The 23,476-nt window shown below is 42.1% G+C and overlaps 1 protein-coding gene across 1 annotated transcript; it reads right to left on the bottom strand.

Annotated features, from left to right (window-relative positions):
- Positions 1–2,715: 2,715 nt before the first annotated feature.
- LOC142424285 (cytochrome c, testis-specific) lies at positions 2,716–11,536 on the bottom strand. Its single transcript, XM_075529419.1, has 2 exons — positions 11,368–11,536; positions 2,716–2,861 (listed from the first exon to the last, which is right to left on the bottom strand). Exons 1-2 carry the CDS (start codon positions 11,534–11,536, stop codon positions 2,716–2,718), a joined length of 315 nt encoding a protein of 104 aa, XP_075385534.1.
- Positions 11,537–23,476: the final 11,940 nt, after the last annotated feature.

The raw sequence follows: 23,476 nt of genomic DNA, 5'->3' as shown, positions 1-23,476 counted from the left end.
GCAACCATGACATCTTCATTCCCGACTTCTGGCATCCCAAACTGTGAGGGAGTACATTTGTTTAAACCCCCTAGTTTGTGGCACTTCATTATAGCCATCCTACGACACAGAGATCTGCGAGGACAAACTGGGACCCACGTCACTTCTTACCACCTCTAGCCTCAATGATATGGATAACCTAAACAAATTGGGCCCTTCACCCCAAAGCCCCCCAAACACCAAGCCTTGAACTAGCAGAAACTAAGAGAATCCTCACAGAAGCCACAATAGGGGCAGGTCTGCCTTCTGTCCCGCTACACAAAGGTGAGCCAACAGAGCAGGGGCAGAGTTGTCACCGCACCTGAACTGCACCTGGGGAAATGCACCTTCTGAATACAATGGCTTCTGCCTCGTTCTTCTGGCTTCCAAATCTCAGCGAAATTTCTCAGGGGCCAATCCTAACTAGAACCAGATTGAGAAGCGACTGCTAGGAAACACAGTTCTAAATTGGTGCGATATATTGTGTTGCCCTAAGTCCCTTCAGACAAATTGATCCGAAGATGAATGTGAGTCTCTCAAAGGTAACATACTTGAATACCCAATCACGAGGCCCGCCACCAGCAGAATTTTAATTTGTGTATTCATTTGCAAAATTTCTTCCGTTTTAAAATACTTGGATACAGGAAACATGGCTACCAGAAGAGGAGTACGTGTTTTGCACTTGTATTTCCTACATCAAAGCATTGAAATAAAATGAACACGGAGGCCTGGTGGCACAGTGGTTCCGAGTTGGGCTGCTAACCACAAGGTCAGCAGTTGGAAACCACCAGGCCCTGGGAGAGAAATGAAGTGTTCTGCTCACATCAAGACTCCCTGCCAGGCTGCTCACAGAGGCAAATCTATCTACTCTCTTCTCTAGGATCTTGATAAGTTGGAATTGACTTGGTGAAAGCTAGTTTGGTTAGTTGTGAAGGGAGAGATAGGGTCCCTAGTCTTGCAGTGAGGTCAGCATTGGGCTGAGTAGCAAAAGGTTGGTGGCTTGAAGGCATCAGCCGCTTAAGAGAAAGATGAGATGCTCCCAGGAAAACGTACACCCTGGAAAACCGGATTGAGCGGTTTTCCTCACTCCTACCGGTTCTCCACGTTGGAATCATCTCAACAGCAGTGGCTTCGGGGAAGGGAAGCATAAATTTAAAGCAAGAGCCAACACCTTCAGCGACCCTGGCTCTCCTATCTATCTTTCCTTTTCCATAAGTCAAACGTATTTTGATTGTAAACATGAGGCCGCCTTCCTTCTTGTTGATCGGTGGCATTTGGCAATGCCACGCCCATGGCTGATGAATGTGAACTGTGAGAGTGAATGGGAATTTTCAACTGTCTTCTCATGGTCTTTCTGTTCTCCTGCAAGGCGGACAATGAGGTAGGTTAGCTAGTTACACCCCTTAGTAACTCCTGCTCAGCTCTGACACCAGCAGCCTTCCCAGCGCTGGCGTTTCTGTCCCACCCAACAGGCCCCAGGGAGAGGGGTAACAAGCTCAGTTTTGCTGGAAGCCCTCAGGCCCAGGGATACCTTCTCCACCCCAGCACTGTCTGCTCCTGCCAGGGAAGTGCGTTCTCGCTGCTTTCCAGAAAATTCAGGGGCGGCCTGGAGAGTGTGAACATTTAATATTCACCCTCATCTGGAAATCTCCGCTTTTTTAACCGTGAACCCCTCAGACTAGACCCTTCAGTTCCATTTTCTCAGCTAACACATTCCACAACACCTGCAAGTGAGAATTAGAAAACAGGAGACACGGTTTGCTTTGGGCACCAGATCGCTCAGTCTCCTTCTAAAGAGAAACCATCCTGACCCGTAACGATGCCTGCTAGCCCATTAGCCTGCCCTGATGCAGCGGCAGCGCCTCCTTCTTGCTTGGACCCCCTTCTTCAGGTAACAGACCATCTGCGGGCTGCACAGCTGCCGCGGGGCTGCTTCACACAACCCAGGGTCCCTGCTCCTTCCCCACAAGCTGGGCTATGGAATTGCGCTACCTTATTGCCCTCGCCCTGATTGACTCTCCAATTGATGAGCCTCTCTCAGGGTCCCTGTTCTCTCTCCTGACATGACTCGTGATGCAAAAGGTTAATTTAATGCAAAATGAGGATGTGTTTTATAACATAAAGGTTTAGTACCAGGCAACACGCTTTCCTTTCCCCTTCTCTCTACTTTATATTTTGATGTCACTCGTGGTCAGCAATTTGGTTTTTATCTATTCCTAAGATAATTGGCATATTTGGCTCCATTTTCCCAGCATTACTTCTTCAGTTAAGTACTATTTATAATAAAAGGAAAATCTATGACTAAATAAATAACCAAACACAACTTAATGAAAACTAAGTGCTTCCCTTTACATTACTGAGATGTAAGGTTTTGGAAGCTATTTCAACACTCAACAGCGGTTGCTAAGAATATACGACTTTTTGTGTATGGGACGACTAAGGCACAGTAGGGTTCAGTCTTTGTCCCGCTCCCCCTCCATTCTTCCTGATCCCCATCCTTAGTAAGCAAGCTCAGTCTCTGAAGGGCATTTGCTCAGAAAATACACACAATGAAAACTATCAACTTTTATTTTTAACTGTGAAAGTGACTACAGGTTGATCAAAAAAGACCAAATACCACTTGTTAAAATATGTAATGTTTGAAATTAGAAAAAATGGCTTATCACTAGTATTTTTGAAGTACTACTGAGTATTTCATTAAGATGTGGACTCTTTTAGATATTGAATAAGGTCTTCTCTCTCACTCTTCTTCTTGAGACCAGCAAAGATCATTTTAGTTCCAGGGATGTATTTCTTTGGGTTCTCCAAATATTCATTCAGAGTCTCTTCTCCCCAGACAATGCCTACAAAGGTGAAAATAAGTTTTTGAAATCACATTTGCAGCATTTGCATTTTTAATGTCCCCCACATACATGAACCAAGATTACACTTGGACTCTATAGGAGGGTTATAGCTAAGAACATTGGTGGTTTCTCACTCATAAGGAAATTCCTGAATTCGTCTTTGGGGCTCCAGCTCTCAGCTACCTGTAGAAATCTAGTACTAACAAGGCGACTGGAAGTATTCAAGTCACAAGGAAGCCACAGCCCCAGAAATATTGTGCCTAAGCACAACTCCTTCCCCTAAAACCACAAGCAGTTCCTTCTAGAAGAGACCTCAGTGTTCATTTAACCCAAACAAGGTTCCCAAACTTATTTGGCCTACTGCTCCCTTTTAGAAAATAAAATAAAAACTCAGTCGTGTCCCCTCTCCCATTGCAGAGACAGATAATTATTCAATACAGCTCTTCTAGTCAAAGCAACTTCCACCGAAGGACCTTTTTTTGGATAGGTCTGGGCAGGAAAATGGAGGATGACACTGCTAAGATTCACCCACGGGTAATAGTTACTAGGATCCACTGGATTGCCATCTTGCGGGGATAAAATGTGCCCTCTGGTCAGCATAAGGGGAGATCTCACTACTAGCGAGAGCCAGGTGTGTTGGGAGCCCTCTGTACCAGGATCCCTGAAGCTCCTTGGTGTGCAAGACAGCCGTGCCATTGAAGGAGCAGCATCGGAATGGAGAGCCAGAGCAGGAGCCAGAGCAGAGGCAGTCTTCCCAGAGCACACAGCTAACAAAGCTGAGCGCTTTGGGACAGGAGGCTCGTCTGTGGAATGGGGTGTCTCAGAGCACGTGAGGGAGAGCTAGACTTACGACCCCATGGTGGACTTGAGTGCCTTCGAGTTGTGGCTGACCGAATTGGAGTGCATCTTGGCACTTACTTCAGGGAGCCCGAGTCACTGACCGACGGAGCTTACCCAAGTTCCTTCCATTGAGACGTACCACCGAGTGGCAGGCCTTTTGGGCATTTATTAGCAGTCTTTAAAGAAGTTGGTAAATGTGTCCTGATTGAACATCAGTATCCTGAGCAATTCACTCTGAATTGTAAACTGCTAACGTTCACAATAAACTCTATAATTGTGAGCACTGTCTGGGAATTGCGTGTGGCTATTACAATGAAGAAGAAAATCTAAATAGAAAACGTGGATAATGTTACTTGAGATAACACAAGTGGTGATTGAAAACTTTTGTAGTATAGCTCGTAATTCTGGATAAAGTGCAGGTATCTTTTGCATTTGTCGGTCCCTGGGTCATCTCAGCACCCTCCAGGGGGTAGTACCCTCCACTTTGTGAAACAAGGATAGCCCAACATCTCATTTAGAATGCATAAAGATCACTATTTTCTGCATTCGTAAGCGTAAATGAACTGGTATTTGCGATTATGAATTAGATCATATGGTCCACGATGCCGGAAATGGCCAACTGAGGAGGAATGCCATCACATTCATCATCAAAAAGGACTTTTCAGGCTCTGTCCTGAAATGCAGTCATGGTAGGGTAGGTCAAGGAAGGTCAGGGAATACTCTTAATCAAATTCACACACCAACCATTAATGTCAAGGATGAGGTCCTTAAAGACTTTTACCAGCTTCTGAAGAATAAAACTAATCAAATATGCTATCAAGATGCATGCACAGTAACTGGTGTTTGGAATGCAAAAGGTGCAAACAGAGAAGGATGACAGAGTGGCAGGTCCACAGTCACAGCAAGAAGACGCACTGCTGACCAGAGGAACTGTATCCTGAGCATTTCTGATTCTGAATTGTGACCTGCTAATTTCCCTAATAAATCCTATAACCGTAAATATTTTCTTTGAGTTCTGTGTAGCCGTTGCAATGAATTTTCCAACTCAGCAGAGGATCCGAGTGCTGTGGGAGACATAGCTGGTGTCAAAATTAACAAAGAAGGTTGAAGGGTAAAGTCATGTCTGACTTCAGTCTCCCAGGAATTGGTTTTTGACTGATGTTGAGTTTGGTTTTTCTTGCCTTTTGTGAATGAAGGTGGAGGTCAGCTGCCACCTCCATATCCTCTTTATATGTGGTGATTGTAACTGGTACTGTTTTCCTGATTTCTTTTTCAGATCTCTGTTAGTGTAAAGCAGGGGTGTCAGACTGGCAGCCCACGGGCCGCATGCAGACCCTGAGGTAATATTTTGTGGCCCATGATGTTCTTAAATAATATGTAACAAGGGAATTTTATGTATGGTATTGCCTCGATCTCCCCTAAGTGCTATTTCCTTCATAATACATTTTTTTCTATTTTCATTTTATTTCAGAGCATGTGGTCCACAAAAATTACCTTGGGGGCCACATGCGACCCGTGGGCCGCCAGTTTGACACCTCTGTTGTAAAGGAATCTGATTCTGTACGCTGCCGCTTTGCTGATTCTTGCAATTAGTTCCAGTATTTTTCTTGCGGAGTCTTTGGAATTTTCTACATGTAGAATCATATCGTCTACAAATACAGTTTTACCTCTTGTATATTCTTTATTCTTCAAGTTAATGTAGGTTTGTGTTGTTGCTCTTTCTCTTATTGTTGAAAATGTTGGATTAAGGTATTAATGTTGGTCCTTTCTTCATTTTTGATGTCTGCATATATTGCTATAAATTGCCTTCTGAGCACTGCTTTTGTGGTGTCCCAAAGGTTTTGGTATGTGATGTCAGTCTCATGTGAATCCGGGAAATGTTGGGGCTTTATTTAAAGATCATTTTACTGGGGGTTCTTTTTTAAAAATCAATTTATTGGGGGCTAGTACAACCTTATCACAATCCATCCATCCATCGTGTCAAACACATTTGTACATGTGTTGTCATCATGATTTCCAAAACATTTTTTCCACTTCAGCCCTTGGTATTAGCCCATTTTCCCCTCCCTCTCTCCCTCTCCCCACTCCCGAAACCTTGATAATTTATAAATTTATTATTTTTTCATGTCTTACACTGACTGATGTCTCCCTTCACCACTTTTCTGTTGTCCATTCCCCAGGGAGGGGGTTATATGTACATCATTGTGATTGGTTCCCACTTTCTGCCCCCTCTTCCCCTTACCCTCCTGGTATTGCTACTCTCATTATTGGTCCTGAGGGGTTTACCTGCCCTGGATTCCCAGTGTTTCCAGCTTTGATCTGTACCAGTGTACATGCTCTGGTCTACCGGATTTGTAACGTAGAATTTGGATCATGATAGTGGGGGACAGGAAGCATTACAGAATTAGAGGAATGTTGTATGTTTCATCGTTGCTGCACTGCACCCTGACTGGCACGTCTCTTCCTTGTGATCCTTCTGTCTACAGTTGGGTTTTGAGTCTCCACTCTTCACTCCCCCTCATTCACATTGATATGATATTTTTGTTCTGGGTCTTTGATGCCTGATACCTGATCCCATCGACACCTCATGATCACACAAGCTGGAGTGCTTCTTCCATATGGACTTTTGTTGTCTCAGCTAGATTGTCGCTTGTTTGTCTTCAAGCCATTAAGACCCCAGACACTGTATCTTTTGAGAGCCGGGCACCATCAACTTTCTTCACCAAATTTGCTGTGCACCCATTTTGACTTCAGTGATAGTGTTGGGAAGGTGAGCATTACGGAATGCCAGGTTATTAGGACAACGTGTTCTTGCTTTGAGGGAGTACTGGAGTAAAGGCCCAATGTCCATCTGCTACCTTAATACTTAGCATATATGTACATAAATCTATTTCCCCATCATCATATATAAATATATTTACATACATACTTGCCTGTATTTAGATCTCTATAAATGCCCTTTGCCTCCTAGTTCTTTCCTCTATTTCCTTTTACTTTCCTCTTGTCCCACTATCATGTTCGGCCTTCATTTGGGTTTCAGTGATTCCTCTGGGTTACATTGCTCTTGATCAAGCCCCACCAGGCCTCCTACACCCTCCTCACTGTCGATTTTAGATCACTTGTTCCCTTTTCCCATGGTTTGTTAACACCCACTTCCTTACCCCTACCTCCCCCTCTCCCATGTCCCCACCAATGTCCCACTGTTTTCTCCTCTAGGTTGTTTGTCCCACCTATCGTATCTAGATAGACATGCAGAGACATTAATAAGCACAAAACAAGACAGAGGAAAACCAAGTAACAAAAGAAAACAAAACCCCAACAACAACAAAAAAGAAAAGCCTGTATATAAATAGTTTCAGGTCTGTTTGTTGACCTTGAGGAGTGTTTCCCAGTCTAGTCTGATGGGTGTCACATCCTGGACCCAAAGTTTGCTTTTGGTATTCCCAGAGAAATTCATTGCTTTGCTCCCCTTGCTGCTGTTACACGCCCTTAGTATTTTGCCCCGGTGTGTGGGGTCAGATCGGCACAATTCCCACACTGTGCCTCCACGGTTGTCCCTTGTAGCACTATGGGTCACGGAGGGATGGCATGTCTCATGGTGTGGCCAGCCTTATGGTCCTCTGTGCATTGGCTGTTCTGAGCAGGTCCTCGGGGCTTGATAGCCTAGGACGTGTTCCCCTCTCTCTCTGTCCCTCTTTGTTTGCTCCCGTGTGCGCTGATCAGAGTGCCCCTCTCCCTGGGCTGTAGCTTCAGTGCTGTCTTCTGAAGTGAATTCTTCTGTGGGGAGGGGGTGTGGTGTACACATAATTACGATTGGGGCAAGACCCGCAGACCGCTCTTTTGGTTTCCTGCTTCATGCTGGCATGTTGCATTCATGTCTTGGTGCACTGGATTGAAATTTGGTCTTATTGGGGGTTCTTACAGCTCTTATAACAATCCATACATCAACTATATCCAGCATATTTGCACATATGTTGCCATCATCATTTTCTAAACATTTACTTTCTATTTGAGCTGTTGGTATCAGCTCCTCTTTTTTCCCTCCTTCCCCCCACCCCCACCCTCATGACCCCTTGATAAATTATAAATTATTATTATTTTCATATCTTACACTGACTACTGTCTCCCTTCACCCATGTTTCTATTGTTCGTCCCAGTGATGGTGGTGGTGGGGGTGTTAATGCATCAAACATTGTGATCCATTTCCCCTTCCTTCCCTCCTTCCCTCACTTCCCCGCTACCCTCCTGGTTCCTGAGGGGTTTATCTGACCTGGATTCCATGTGTTTGAGTTCTTACCTATACCTGTGCACATGCTCCAGTTGGGGCAGAACTGAAAGGCAGGACTTGGGTCATGAGAGTGGGGGGTGAGGAAGCCTCAAGTAACCAGAAGAATATCGTGTTTCATTGGTGACCCTTCTGTGAAGGAATATCCTATTCTCTACAGATGGGTTTGGGGTCTCTGCCTGGGGAAATGTTTTATCACCTTGTTCTTGAAGTGTCTTCTGAGTTCTTCTAAAGTTCCCCACCCCCTGCTTTTTCCTTAGTTTTGTGAGCAGCTTATTCAATTTTCTAAGTTTATTCAAAGTACATTCTTCTCAGGAAGTTCCAATGACATTTCTTCCTCTAAAGGTCTTATGACTCAATTCTGGTCATTTGTTTCAGACACTGCAATTTCTCATCTGAACTAAAATGGTCTGTTGACCCAGAGACAATGTGGCATTGTTGCACTTACCTGATGGGGGGTATGCTGTACCTACCTGATGGGGGTATGGCCGTGTGGTCTTAGGCATGCACCATCTATCTCTTAGTAGGTGTACTAGTGAATGTGAGTGTGCTCAGTTTTCTATTTTCTGTTTGTGTAGTCCTGAGGAGGTGGGTCTGGCCGGTTTGGCCATCTGTCAGTGATCAGGAGGGACTAAAACTGGTCGTGGCCCTCACCCAGGAGGTGGGACTACAGGAGGTACAGGTGTGGTTGGGCCATGTGGGCAAGTTGTAGTTTCTTGTCAGGTGAAACTCAAAGAAAAAATAGGAAAGAAACAACAAAAACAGGAAATATAAAGAAGAGTAAGAAGATAAGCAGACAAAAGAATAGTTTAATAACTAAAAAAATGGGAAATGGAAATAAAAACCAAGAGAACAAACTATAAATAAAACTAGGGGAGGGGAAATAGGTGGGGGTAAAGAAAAAACTAAGAGAATAAAAAATGACAGGACAGAGAAAAGAAAAGAGAAACAAGACAAAGTAATCAGAGAAAATACAAACAAGGGGTGAGAAAGAAAATACTAAGAAAGGGAAAAACGGGTGGGAGCAAGACTCAGGAGAAAATGGGGTGGGGGGAGAGTGGGGCACCCAGTACAGGTTGGTACATTCTGTCAGGCAAGGAGCTCATGAGAGGTACGGGGAGTAGTTCTAAATGGTGTGTCTGAGGCCAGGGCACCTGCTCTGGAGGCAGTTAATGCCAGCTCAGAGGGTGGCTGAGGTCAGAGTGCTTATTCTCAGATCATTCGGGCAATAAGAGAAGCTGGGACATGGCAGGGCTACTGAAGTTTTTGTCCACCCAGGGGTAACCAGGAACCCAGCATCATGCATTCTGTACACAACTCTGACCTAGGGCAGAGCATGGGCTACGCATGTGTGAGGCGGGGAATGTCTGGCCAATGGGTGGGAATGGTAGAGGCTGGCCATGATTCTGGTCATCAGGAGGGTGTGGCAAATAAGAGAAGATGGCACCTTTATCACCAGCCACCAGTGGGAGCCTGTGCTGCCAAGCCACTTTCCCAATCAAATGCTGCTCACCAAAGTTCAAGGTGGTTGCACTGAGTCAAGACAGCAGACAATTCACTTGCTCTGCCAATGTCATCTCTCCCAGTTCCTGCTCAGATTCCTCTCCCACTAAGTATCAATCCATTTCTCTAGCCTTTCCTATGAAGCTTAGGGGTGCTCTGGATCTCTGATGTCTCTGATGTAAAGGGTCTATATAGCATGTCTGCCTAGTCTGCCATCCTGCCTAAAGTCTCCTTTTCCTGATAAATAAATAGTAAGTGTTTCTTTGTTTGATTCCAGTTCTGCTTACAATAGGTTCTATAGCAATACTCTATTTTCAGATAGAAGGTGAAACCTAGGTTTCAAATACTAGCAGGATCTGCCATGGTGGACAGGTTTCAGAGAAGCTTCCAGACTAAGACTGGCAAGAAGGGCTTAGCAATCTCCTTGTGCAACTTAGCCAATGAAGACCTTACTGAGTAATAACAGGATACTGTTCAATACAGTGCTGGAAGAGGACCCTCCGAGACCCAAACGCACCAGTCATCATCAAGGACCACACAGCTTTCACTGTTAGTCATCGGGAGCCAGAACGGACCCAACGGCTGGTAACAGGTCCTGAAGGGATCATCTGTCCTGGATTCCCAGTGCTTCCAGTCCTATCTGTACCAGTGTACATCTCTGGTCTAGCCAGACTTGCAAGGTAGAATTTTGATCATGATGGTGGGGGTGCGGGGGAGAAAGCATTGAGGAACTAAAGGAAAGTTGTATTTTTCATAGTTGCTACATCACACCTTGACTGGTTTGTCTCCTCCCCCAGACCCCTCTGCAAGGGGATTTCCAGTGGCCTACAAATGGGCTTTGGGTCTCCACTCTGCACTCCCTGCCTCATTCACTATGGTAAGGTTTTTTTTTTTGTTGTGATGAACTTGCATGATTTTTAATAGGAGTCAAATACCTGCAAATAAACTACCTGTAAGACATTTCCCAATAACCGTGATTTGACATTCAAGCCTAAAAAGAATGGCAGTGCCCAAAGAAAACTTCAAATATTATATATATATATCAATTCAGTTAACAAGAAAGATAGAAGTCCAAGTGTGACAAATTTTCTTGCAAATATACTAATGCCTTTTTAAAGCTATTTTCAATCTCTAAACCCTAAAATACTTTAACTTATATCTATTATTTTTCTTTCCACCACAAAGAAAGTGTTGAATATATTTTTTCAACCTATATAGTATCTACCACCACCCTTAAGTCTGCTAAAAATCATGGCTACAAACAGAAAACTACCATTATGCCATTAAAATATTATCTGCACTTTAAAAATTGAACTCATCTACATATAACCTCCTCCCTGGGGGACGGACAACAGAAAAGTGGGTAAAGAGAGACGTCGGACAGTGTAAGACATGACAAAATAATAATAATTTATAAATTATCAAGGGTTCATGAGGGAGGGGGAGCAGAGAGGGAGAGGATAAAATGAGAAGCTGATACCAAGGGCTCAAGTAGAAGGCAAATGTTTTGAGAAAGATCAGGGCAACAAATGTACAGATGTGCTTGACCCACAATGGTCGTATATATGGACTGTGATAAGAGTTGTACAAGCCCCTAATAAGATGATTTTAAAAAATTGAATGCATAATTTTTTCAGCATAAATCTATTGCATAAAGGAAATACCTGTGAGTTCAAATATCTATGCTGTACAATATTGTGAATTCCTCTGATCAAAAAGTGGCAGGTCACATGATATAATATAAACAAGTATCTCATTAATAGAAATACAAGAAACCCACTTTTAATGCGCAAAATGAGAAATTATTATAATACCAAATCATGGGCTTCCTCTTTTGCTACAAAGTATCCAGTCCTTTTCCCCAGGGCTGGCTCTTACCTTTGTTTTTGTTTGCATCCGTGTATGAAAATCCTCGTGCTTCTCCTGTTTTCCGTCCAAAGAGACCCCAGAGATTTGGACCCGTCTTGTGTTTGCCACCGTTTTCCACTGTGTGGCACTGAGCACATTTTTGAATAAAGATCTTCTTTCCTGTATCGGCATTTCCCATTTTGTTCTGCAATGGAACATTAAACCATAAACCAGAGAAAATAGCAGATTTTCAAAGCTTGCGGGGGGGGGGGGGGAGGAATTTATCTTGCCTGATGTGAATACTAATGATATTAAAGAACAACTACTAATCTAAAGCAAGCATGCTTTAAAGACTGAGTGTTCAAAATCACAAGCGTCTTATAGCATCTAATTTTATAAAAACTAGCTCATCTGTTTTATCAGGATTTTTTTTGAGAATTACTTTCATTTCTCTCTTTACAGTTTTATTGGCACTTCTTCCCTGTCATACAATTCAATAATTCAGTCATATCAAGGAGAGTGTACGGTCAGTATCACAATCAACTTTAGCATATTTTCTTCTTCCTTGTATTTATTAGTGTAATTATTATTTTTTAACCTCTGGGGAAAATATATGCATCAAAACATTCTCCAATTCAATACCTTCTATTGTATTGTATATTTCAGTACCATTGATTATTCAAGGTTATGCAACTATTATTGATATCTTTTTCCAAATGATTCCACCACCATTCCATAAACTCAGTGCCCTCTAAACCACAAGTCTTCCCCCTCACCCCTGGCAGCCATTAGTCAACCTCGGTTGGTTGGTTTGTTTTCAGTCGTGGTTTTCTTGATATACAGCTTACATGGCATACACTCCCATGGTGAAGGCACTGTTCAAACGAGTTGTCTGCCATTATGACAATCAGTGGTAGTGCTTCCTCCTTCCTCCCTCATTCACTGTGTGCTCCTCCATTCCCCTCCCCTTCCGCCCCCCCTCCCGCCTCCACCACCCAGTCCCAGATAGAGCCTTGCATCTGTTATTGTCTCTATTCGGCCCTTCCTCCTTGTTCCATAAACTGGGGAACCTAACTCAGGCTTGTTTAAAATTTCAAGTTATAGCTACTTCAAAAACTGCAGTTGATAATAAACCTAGGAGTCCTTCAGCCTTCAAACAATTGTATTAATTTATCTAGGTCAATTATATTCCTCTTTCTTTTACTTCTGAAAAGTGCCAGTGCGTAAAAAAAACTGATGCGAAGCATAGAGGACCGTTTTGTGACCTCTTTACTTAACATGAAGGCTAAAAGCAAGCAGGAAGGGGGCGTACGTGCGATGTAGTGGCTCACTGTCTGCCTGCAATAATAGCCAAACCGTAAAAATTGTAAATCACACACTTCATTTACATTACACTCTCGGCTCTAAACAAATCTACCAGGCTAACTGAGGCATTTTCTGAGAGCAATCAGAAATGACATTATTTAATCACTCAACATTAAGTATTAATGTTTTGTTGACTATATGGCTCAAGAAAATGTATGGTTTTAAGAAGGATTTTACTTTATTCAAAAGAAGCTTACTTTCTTAGGGTGTCAAAAACATACTGTACAGTTAATTATGCACAAAGTATACTGGTTAAGGCTGCCAAAATTTACCTAAATACCTTCTTTATCTAAAATGATGCAAAAATTACAATAATTTCAACTTTCTGGGGGAAATGTAGCTTGAAATTAGTCTAATTAATATACTACCTGAATTTTGCTTCCCTATTGAGTTCTTTGAAGAACAGTTGAGAAAAGAGAGAGGGTGATTTCAGCACAATGAATTCCATTTTAGAAAAAATAAAAACACCTAATTCTTTGATAGTATATATAGTCTTTGTTGGATGATTATCCACATAACTCTGAGCAACAGAAAATGTTTGTTATTCTAAAAATGTTAGCGAATACCGTATCAATTAAAGTTAGCTATTAATCTGAGACGTCCTTATATTTCACACGGAATAACTTGCAATTATCTTCCTAATTTTTAAAAAATCCATTTGAAAACTCATAACAATTTCAATAATTTACCAAAAGAAGATGTTTTCTTTTCCCCCCAAAGCAACTAAGCTGTCACTCAGTGTTTTGGGTCTGATGAAAGAAGGGCAAGGAAACATTGTCTTCAAAAGAAGCAAAGTCAAACTTCACTCAAAATACTGCATTCAGAGTCTACCAATGTGAATTCGAGAATTTTCTAAAGCCCATATAGAGCCCCGTTTCTCAGCCTGTACAGGGGTCGCCTGAGATCATATTTCTGGTGGTCTTAGGAACCCAGACACTGATCCTCTATTCATCTTCAGGCAGGTCTGCCCACATGCAGATATGCCCACATCCGGGGTCACCACAACATGAGGCAGTGTATGAAAGGGTCTCGGCATTAGGAAGGTTAAGAACCACTGATTTAGAGCCCTCTAAACAGAGAGCACAGATGGAAGGACTTCAGAACAGAAGTTAGTTTATGGATTTTTAGAAAGCACATTTATTAAAAGCATCATAAAAAACAAAATGCTACCTAAATATTAACTAGAAAGTTCTTTATTTCCAAGGATTTACATATCAAGTCAGAAAAATTGGAATGGTTTTTATTTTAATCAATTAAATAAAACTGGAATTCAAAGAAATTAGCCTCTCACTGCCACGGACTCGATTCCGACTCAAAGTCACCTTACAAGACAGAGTAGAACTGCTCCTGTGGGTTTTCGAGACGGTAACTCTTTACAGCAGTAGGAAATCTCATCTTTCTCCAGCAGAACAGCTTGTGGGTTTGAACTGCTGGCCTTGCAGTTAGCAGTTCAATCCCTAACCACTACTACACTGGGACTCCTTAAAAAGCTAGCCTACTCTCGGGGCTTTGTGGGTGGGCTGTTTAAGACCATTTAAATAAACGACCTTGCAGCCTCAAAAAAAAAAAAAATGCTAGCATATGCAGTAAAAACAAAACACACAAAAAAGCATTTTTTTCCCTCATAAGCATGAAGTGACTTATAAGAAAACTTCCACTATGCTGCTCATCACTTTTCAAGCACCCAGTATTTGTCACGACTAAAAGTTTCATTTCCACTACTTTCAAAGAAGTACCTGTGACCCTTTCAAACAGCTTTTAAACAGATAAAAGATTTGTAAATAGCAAGGATGAGGACAAGAAAACTAAAAGTGAAATCAGAGGAATTCACCTTGTCCTATTATTAGTCTTTAAGAGAAATATTCATATCTCAGGGAAACAAACATCTGATACGAACATGACCATTGATCCAAGGATGAAGTAATCTTCATGCCAGACAGAGTAAGAGTGGCAAACACTGTGCTTCCTATGCCCAGTATGGTCGAAGCTCTCTCTGTCTTACTGATGCAGTTAATCCTGTACCAGTGCCAGAGGCTGCTGATGTCCTTGATGTTCAAGTTGCTTCCGGATTATAGCAACCCTCTGTACAGAAAAGTGACTCACTACCAGTCCTGCACCATTCTCCTAATTGTTACGTGTGAGTCACTGGTGCAGCCACTGTGCAGCCCATTTTGTCAAGGGCCGTCCTCTTCTTTGCTGTCCCTCTATTTTCCCATCATGTCTGGTAAAGTGGAGGGTCAGGGGAAACCATGGTCCTCGACCACAGTGGCTCCATCCGTAGGCGCAGGCACAGGAACAATTGTGGGGATGGCACAGGACCGGGCAGTGTTCCCTTCTGTTGTGCACAGTCTCTGTGGTCGGAGCCAACCTGATGGCACCTACAACCATTTTTCCAAGAATGGTGTCCTTCTCCAGGGATTGGTCTCTCCCAACAACATGCCAAAGTACTTGAGACAAAGTCTCACCATCCTATCTCTAAGCAGCATTCTGGTTGTACTTCTGCCAAGACAGGTTTCTTTGGTCTTTTGGCAGTCCCGGCTACTGGTTAACTTTCAATATTCTTCATCAACGCCTTATTCAAATGCATGATTCTTCTTCCATCTGCCTCAGTCAATGTCCAACTTTCCCATGCACAGGAACTGGTTGAAAACAGCATGGCTTGTATGAGAGTCATCCTACTCTTCAACACTTTAAAGAGGTCTTGTGCAGCAGATTTACCCCAGGCAACATATCCTCTCTTGACTGCTGCTTCCATGTGAACTGAGCGGACCCAAGTAAGATGAAATCCTTGACAACTTCAATCTTTTTTTTCCTGTTTATCATGATGTTACTAATTGGTCCAGTTGCCTTATTTACATTGAGAATTTTCGTCTTATTTGCATTGAATTGTAATCCATACTGAAGGCTGCTGTCTTTGATTTTTATCAGCAAGTGTTTTAAATTTTCCTCTCTTCCAGCAAGCAAGGTTGGGTCATTTGCATAACACAGGTTGTTAATAAGCCTTCCTCTGATCCTGATGCCACATTCTTCTTCATATAATCCAGCATTTCTAGCTATTTGCTCGGTAGGATACAACCTCGGTGCACACCTTTCCTGATTTTAAACCATGCAGCGTTCTCTTGTTGCGTTCACACAACTACTTCTTGCACCTTGTACAGGTTCCACAAGAGCACAGTTAAGTGTTCTGGAACTCACCTTCTTTTCAAGGCCATCCACAGTTTGTTATGAGCACACAGTTGAATGCCCTTGGCATAGAAAATAAAATACAAGTAAACACCTTTCTGGCATTCTCTGTTTTCAGCCAAGATCCATCTGACAGTAGCAATGATATCCCTTGTTCATCCTCTTCTGAATTTAATTTGAACCTCTGGCACCTCCCTGTCAGTGTACCGCTGCAACCAATGTTGAATAATCTAACAGCAAAATTTTACTTGTATGTGATATTAATGATATTGTTCTATAATTTGGCGATCTATTGGCTCACCATTCTTTGCAATGGGTACAAATTTGGACTTCTTCCAATCAGTTTGCCAAGCAGCTGTTTCCCAAATTCCTGGCATGGATGAGTTAGTGCTTCCAGTGCTTCATCAACCGGCTGAAACATTTCAATTGTTATTCCATCCATACCTGGAGCCTTGTCTTTGGCTAACTCTTTCAGTGCAACATTTTTCTTCTTCCTTCAGTGCTGTTGGTTCTTGTTCATATGCACTCTTGAAATTGAATGTCAACTAGTTCCTTTGAGTACAGTAACTGTGTATCTTTTCCATCTTTTTTTGGATGCCTCTTTCATGGTTTAATATTTTGCCTATAGAATCCTTCACCATTGCAAATCAAGGCTTTTGTTATTGTGGTTGTTTATCTGTTTAAGACAGTGGTTCTCAACTGGTGGGTTGCGACCCCTTTGGGGGTCGAACAACCCTTTCACAGGGGTCACCTAAGACCATCAGAAAATACATATTTCTGATGGTCTTAGGAACCAAGATACCGCTCTTGTATCTTCTCCAGGTGGTTCTGCTCCCATGCAGATACACCCACATACGTGCCAACCCCATCACATACATCCCAGACAAATACAGGTTTATATGACAGGGTTGGCACCATAATGTACTTATGTGGACCAGTCACACATGTGTAGAGAGTAGCTGCTGTGTAGAAAGCAGCTTCTGTGTTGAAAGCAGTTACTGTGTTAAATCAGAAGTATTGGAGGTAAAACAACACTTCATGAATTATAATTATATTGTTTTTGTGATTAATCACTATGCTTTAATTATGTTCAATTTGTAACAATGAAAATACATCCTGCATATCAGATATTTACATTACTAGTCATAACAGTAGCAAAATTATAGTTATGAAGTAGCAACGAAAATAACCTATGGTTGGGAGTCACCACAATATGAGGAACTGTATGAAAGGGTCATGGTATTAGGAAGGTTGAGAAACACTGGTTTAAGATATGCTAAGTGTGTTCGTCCTATTTTGGTTTTCCAACTCTAGCTTTGAAAATTTCATTATATTTTACTTTGTCTTCTCGAATTGCCCTTTAAAATTTTCTATTTAGCTCTTTAACTGCATCATTTCTTCCATTTGCCTTAACTACTGTATGACTAAGAGCAAACTTTTCAAATTTTCAAAGTCCCTTCTGACATCAACTTTGTTCTTTTCTCTTTCCTGAATTTTTAATGTCCTTTTGCTTTCTTCATGTCTGATGTTCTTGATGTCATCCAATACTAAAACCTAGAACATGTGTTCCTTTCATGTTTGACAACTTCCAATTTTCCTAGATTCATAATCCATACATTCCAAGTTCCAATTATTAATACATGTTTGCAGCTGTTTCTTCTCATGTTGAGTCATGCTCCTCCAGCAAATGAAGGTCTCAGGGCCTTCAGGACCTGTCTCAGGACATGGTTTACTTCATCCAGGTCATTATGGTCGACTCTACTTTGAGAAGGTAGCCCTTCTTCAGCCGTACTTTGAATGCCTTCTGACAGAGGGGCTTATCTTCTAGTAATGTCTCTGACAATATTCTGCTGGTACTCATTAGATTTTCAGTGACAATGTTTCATTTCTATCCATAAAGTTTTAATGGCTAATTCTTTATAGCCTATTGTTTTTTCAGTTTCTTCTTGGTCTATAAAAGCGATTCTGATTACAAGGAGCCACATGTGACCTCTTCCCTGGGAGAGGGACAGCAGAGAAGGGGGGAAGGGAGACCCCGGATAGGGCAAGATATGACAAAATAACGAGGTATAAATTACCAAGGGCATATGAGGGAGGGGGGAAAGGGGAGGGAGGGGGGGGAAAAAGAGGACCTGATGCAAGGGGCTTAAGTGGAGAGCAAATGCCTTGAGAATGATTGGGGCAGGGAATGTATGGATGTGCTTTATACAATTGATGTATGTATATGTATGGATTGTGGTAAGAGTTGTTGGAGTCCCTAATAAAATGTAAAAGAAGAAAAGAGAAAAAAATGATTAGGGCAAAAAAAAAAAAGCGATTCTCAACCATTGGTTCACTACCCCTTTGGGGGTCAAGCAACCCTTTCACAGGGGTTGCCAGATTTGTAATAGTAGCAAGTGTATAGTTATGAAGTAGCAACGAAAATAATTTTATGGTTGGAAGGGGGCTCACCACAACATGAGGAACTGTATTAAAGGATCATGGCATTAGGAAGGTTGAGAACCAGTGGTCCATAAGTTCTGCTGAAACATGTTCAACTTGGTTGGCTCTGGTATCTGAAATACCAGGGGCATATACCTTCCAGCATCACAGCAATATACAAGCCACCACATATGACAAACGGACAGAAAAGTGGTGGGAAGTCTATTGTACTTTCAATAACCTACGCCAAAACCACAACTCAAATACATCAATTCTTCTGTGGTAATTCAAATACACCAATTATTCTGTGGTAGTCCTTATTTCATATGCATTATGTGACTGAAAATGCAGTGACTTGGGTCAGGCCCACCTTAGTCCTCAAGGCCATATAATTGCTATTTAATACTTTAAAGTGGTTTTTTGCAGAAGATTTTCCTAATGCGATATGCCATTTGACTTCTCGACTGCTGCAGCCTAATAAAATGAAATCCCAGATAATGTCAATCTTCTCTCCATCTATCATGATGTTTTGAGGATTTTTCTTTTCTTTGCACTGAGTTAAAACCCACAGTAAAGGCTGTCGTCTGAGATCTTCAGCAGTAAGTGCTTCACGTCCTCACGGCTTGCAGGAAGCACGGCTGTGTGCTCTGCCTTCAGTCAATCCGGAGTCCACATTTTCTTCATATACTCTCAATTTGTTGAGCATACAGACTGAATGTGTGTGGTACATCGGTACCACCGACTGCCCCCGTTTTACAGATGAGAACAATTTAGATTAAATCAATTAACTTGTAAGAGGTGGAGCGATACTAAAACTGTAATCCAGGAACCTTAATTTTAACAGACCACGTTAAGAACACCATGTCTGACACCTGCAAATGCTGCACTTCCTGTTTGCCAAGCTGAGAGTGTTAAAAGAGGCCTAGTGAGAGAAAAAAACCAAACTCAACAATGTGTACACCACTGTGATTTCAAACTGCCTATTGAGGAATGCACCAAACAAACAAAGCACCCCAATAAAACACTCAAAATGTACCAAACCCACAAATTAACGTGATGAAGAGCGTCGGGGAAGCTCACTGAAACATGTGAAGGATCAATACCAAACAGACTCAAAAACTATGTGGGACTCCCATGTGTTGTAGAGGAATCACGTGAAATATAATTTCAATATGTAATTTTCTACATTAAATATAATATATAAGCTATCATTTTCTATATTAAATATTTTATATCATTTTAAAGACGTGATCCTGGATAAATAAATTCACACTATCAAACTCTAAAGGCCTTTAACTGAGCCCCAGCGCCGGACTGCGCATCCACCACCGAGCTCTTCTCCGCCAGCCCCTCCATGGCCCGGCCCGGCCCGGCCCGCGCAGAGGACGGAACAACTGTGTGCGGAGCGCTCAGCGGGGAATCCCGGCTACTGGTTAACGTTATCCCGGGCCGGGCGCGCCCTCGCCGGATGAGGTCTTCTGCTGTAGTCTCGAGAACGTGGGGCCCTGGTCTCAGGCCACCAGTTCATCCCTCTGGACAAAGCTGTCCCCTCCCTGCCTTCCTTCATCCCGCCCAGCCTGGCTGTACCTACCGCAGAGCCCGAGGCTTCGCCCTCCCCTTCACGCAGCCGTCACTGGGCACGCCGCTGGGACAGAGCTCCAAGCCTGTGGTCCAGAAGGAGCACTCGGACGCCCCTCCAAGCATGTGCTTCCGGTGAAGCCAGCCAATGGGTGTCTGGGCTGGTTGGCTGCTGATTGGCTCCCAGATCCCACGTGTCTGAATTCTCAGTGGCTCAGAGCCTTGCCCTTGGACCGGCGGATGTCCAGTTCTTACGGAGGTCGTTTGAAATGGCAACGGTCCTGAGGGTGTTTTATGATCGCAGCCAAAGGATTCAATTGTGCATTCACCCTGAATGAGAAACTCTACGTTTCATGAATCAGTTCAATAGCGTTTGATAGAAGGAACCAACTCACATCACCAAAAGGGAGGGGAAAAAATGAATGTTTATTATGAGAAGGTAGGCACTGTACAAGGCAACTTGGAAATACAAACACCAAACCTCTGGGTAAAATGTAAATAGATTAAAAGTTAAATCATAGTGGTGCATCAAATAAGCCCAAATGGAAGAAGCACACCACCAGCCTGTGTGATCTAAAGATTGCAAATAATATCCAAATCCAGAGGAGGGAATGGTACCAGAACTTTAATTGTGAACAGTAGGTTGGCAGAAGGTTGTGGGTGACTGTGGAAGCCCAAAATCCATGTGCAGGGCCCACACAGATCAAGTCTCCCATGAATCCCCTCTGACCATAGTGAGACATGTGAATAGACTTGTTATCAGAGAGCATGGTAGAGATGATTAGAGTAGATATAGTTAGGTTAAAATGTAACATCTTATTTGCTCCACCTTTTGACTCATTTAAAAATTGTACCAGTTTTAAAAAATAAAAGTGAAGGGGGAGTACACATGGACTAAGCTTATGGTTAATCCTCTCTGAACACAGACCAGGGATGTGAAGGGTCTTGCTATCATGCACTGGGAAGTGGACTATGGCAGATGTAGCTAGGTTCAAATGTAATACCTTATCATTGGAGCTCTCTTTCGACCCATTTTAAAGTTCTAGCTCTTAATACTTTCTGCTTTCTTTTTCATTGAGGTTTTTCTCTATTTTGTTTTGCCATTATTAGCTTTTTTGTTTGTTTTTTCCTTTTTGTATGTTTTTTGGTATATGACATTCAGAATGGTTAATCTACAGAGAAAGTAACTGGATTAAAGGTTACTTGGAGGTATGGCAGGGGTACTTGGGGGAAATGGGGAGCTAATACAAAGCGTATAAGAAAGAAGAAAACGTTGTAAAATTGATTGTGATCATGATCATAGAACTGTTCATACGATTGAACTATTCAATTGTATGATGTGTGGATTGTGTCCCAATAAAACTTTAAGTTAAATCATTCTCATTGAGCTCAATAAAAATAAAATAGTACAAAAACAGACAGTGAGGGTTTTGTGACTCACAGTGGCCCCTGGTGACCAGGTAGAACTGCCCCCTAGGGCTTATTAAGACTTGGTAATGTGCTGGGTAATGAGTACAGCCTAGGAAGTCTTAGGGGCAGTGCTACTCAGTCTTGAAAGTTGCTATGAGCCATGATTGGCTCCGTGACACACAGAGCAGAAGCAGTCCTTTTACTAGCAGATCATCATACCTTTCTGCCCTGGAGCCATTGAGTGAGTTCAAACCCCAACCTTTTATTAGCAGCCAAGTGCTTGACTCTTGTAGCAGTAGCACCGTTGGTGCTCCTCCGTTGCAAGCCTGCACGCTGCTAGTTGCCAAAAGAGAGACAGGGCATGAAGAGGGAGGAAAAGATTGAAAAAGGGTACAGGGCAAAGACATTGAAGACAAAGAGAGGTGATAACAAACAAAACTGGGTTGAGAAAACTGGGAGCAGGAAGCGTGATTTAGGTGTGGCCGAATCCTTCATGAGGTATGACTGCTAAGGCTGTGGGAGGGAAGAATATTAAAATTGTGAACTGTTTAACAATCAAAGTATTTTGAAATGGAATAGTGAACTTTTTGTGGATATGCTATGGGGAAGGTTTGCCCAACGTTATTCTCCCTAAAGAAGTTCAAGTGTTCGAGATACACTGCTGTCCTGAGGAAACAGCCTTCCGGTGCAGGGCACCGGCAGCAGCATGTCGTCCGCAGCACTTGGAATGGGCTCTGTGTGCGTGAGCAATTGAGTCTTTTTTTTTTTTTTTTTTTACAATTGAGTCTTTTTATTTTACTTCCCAACGAAAGTCACCATAGCAAAGTGGAATTTATTGAAAATAAATATCATTGTATAAAACAATTTTAATTAAAACTATGAACTGACCTGTGACTTACACATTTTAAAGAGAAGTGTGTCATCAGAGTGAATCCGAAGAACCCGAGCAAAATATGTACGAGTAGGAGGAATTAAATTTAATTTTCTAACTCATGCAAACTAGAGAAAGAGAATAAACTATAACTTCTGAGGGCCCACCTCAGCTAGGCTTACTGCTTGCATACAGAATTAGTTGCCTTCCCAAACAAAACTCATTGACTACTGAGTAGGTTCCAACTCACAGCAACCTGATAAGAAAGTTGAACTGTCTAATATGGTTTCTAATGGGGTCAATCTTTAAGGAAATAACTCACTACATCTTTCACCCCTAAAGTAGCTGATGGGTTCAAAGTGCTGCTCTTTTGGGTGGCATTCAACCACGTAAGCACTCGTACCTCCATGCTCCTTTCACTTGACTTCAGATGGGGGAAAATGCAGGGACGGGACCATATTCATTCAGAAGAATATAAAGTGAAAGTTTCTAATGATCGCCAATAAATGTTCTTTGTAGGTGTCATCAAGTCAGTTCTGACACATAGAACCCCTTGGTAAAATGGGACAAAAATTAACTCAATATAATTCATGAAATTGAGTATCTCCAACCAATTAAGCCTCATTATAATAATTAGGAGTCCTGATGTCATTGTGGATTAAGCATCGGAATGCTAACCACAAAGTAGTTTAAACTCAAGCAATTCTGCTATGAGTCTACATTAACTCAAATGCGGTATGTTTGGGGAAAACTAATTGCCTCATAATTTGAGAAATGTTGGAAAATGGTCACAAGAATCTACTATTACCTCCGTATATTTAAATGTCATCTCTACATTTTTGAAAGACATTTCAAAGGACATCTAAATCTCATGGGACAAATGTGTTTCTTAGCTAATTATTGTGCATTATAAGCTACATGTTTTAAAACACTGACTTTTTGTAATTTGCAAACTCCCATCACATCTTTTCTCTAATGGAAAACCAATTACTACCATTCATTCTTCCAAACCTCAGAATTTTCCGATGTTTTTGTTACATGTGATTCATGTTCAAACATAATTCATTATGTGTGATCTGGAAGCTGAACACTGCCATTATTGATTGACGAAAATGTTCTAAACTTGGTTGTGTCAGGTCATGGTTGTCCCAGTCAGTGAACATGCTAAAAATCACTTACTTGGACACTTAAATAGATCAGTTGTGTGGTGTATAAATTGTATGGTATGCAAAGTTGTTGAAATAGTAATAAACCATATGAAGAAAACTATACAAAAGAAAAAACCCAACCATCCCTACTGCCAATCGAGTC

The sequence above is a fragment of the Tenrec ecaudatus genome, chromosome 13, assembly GCF_050624435.1.
Source record: "Tenrec ecaudatus isolate mTenEca1 chromosome 13, mTenEca1.hap1, whole genome shotgun sequence".
NCBI classification, from domain to species: Eukaryota; Metazoa; Chordata; class Mammalia; order Afrosoricida; family Tenrecidae; genus Tenrec; species Tenrec ecaudatus.
This window is presented reverse-complemented; position numbering and strand designations above follow the sequence as displayed.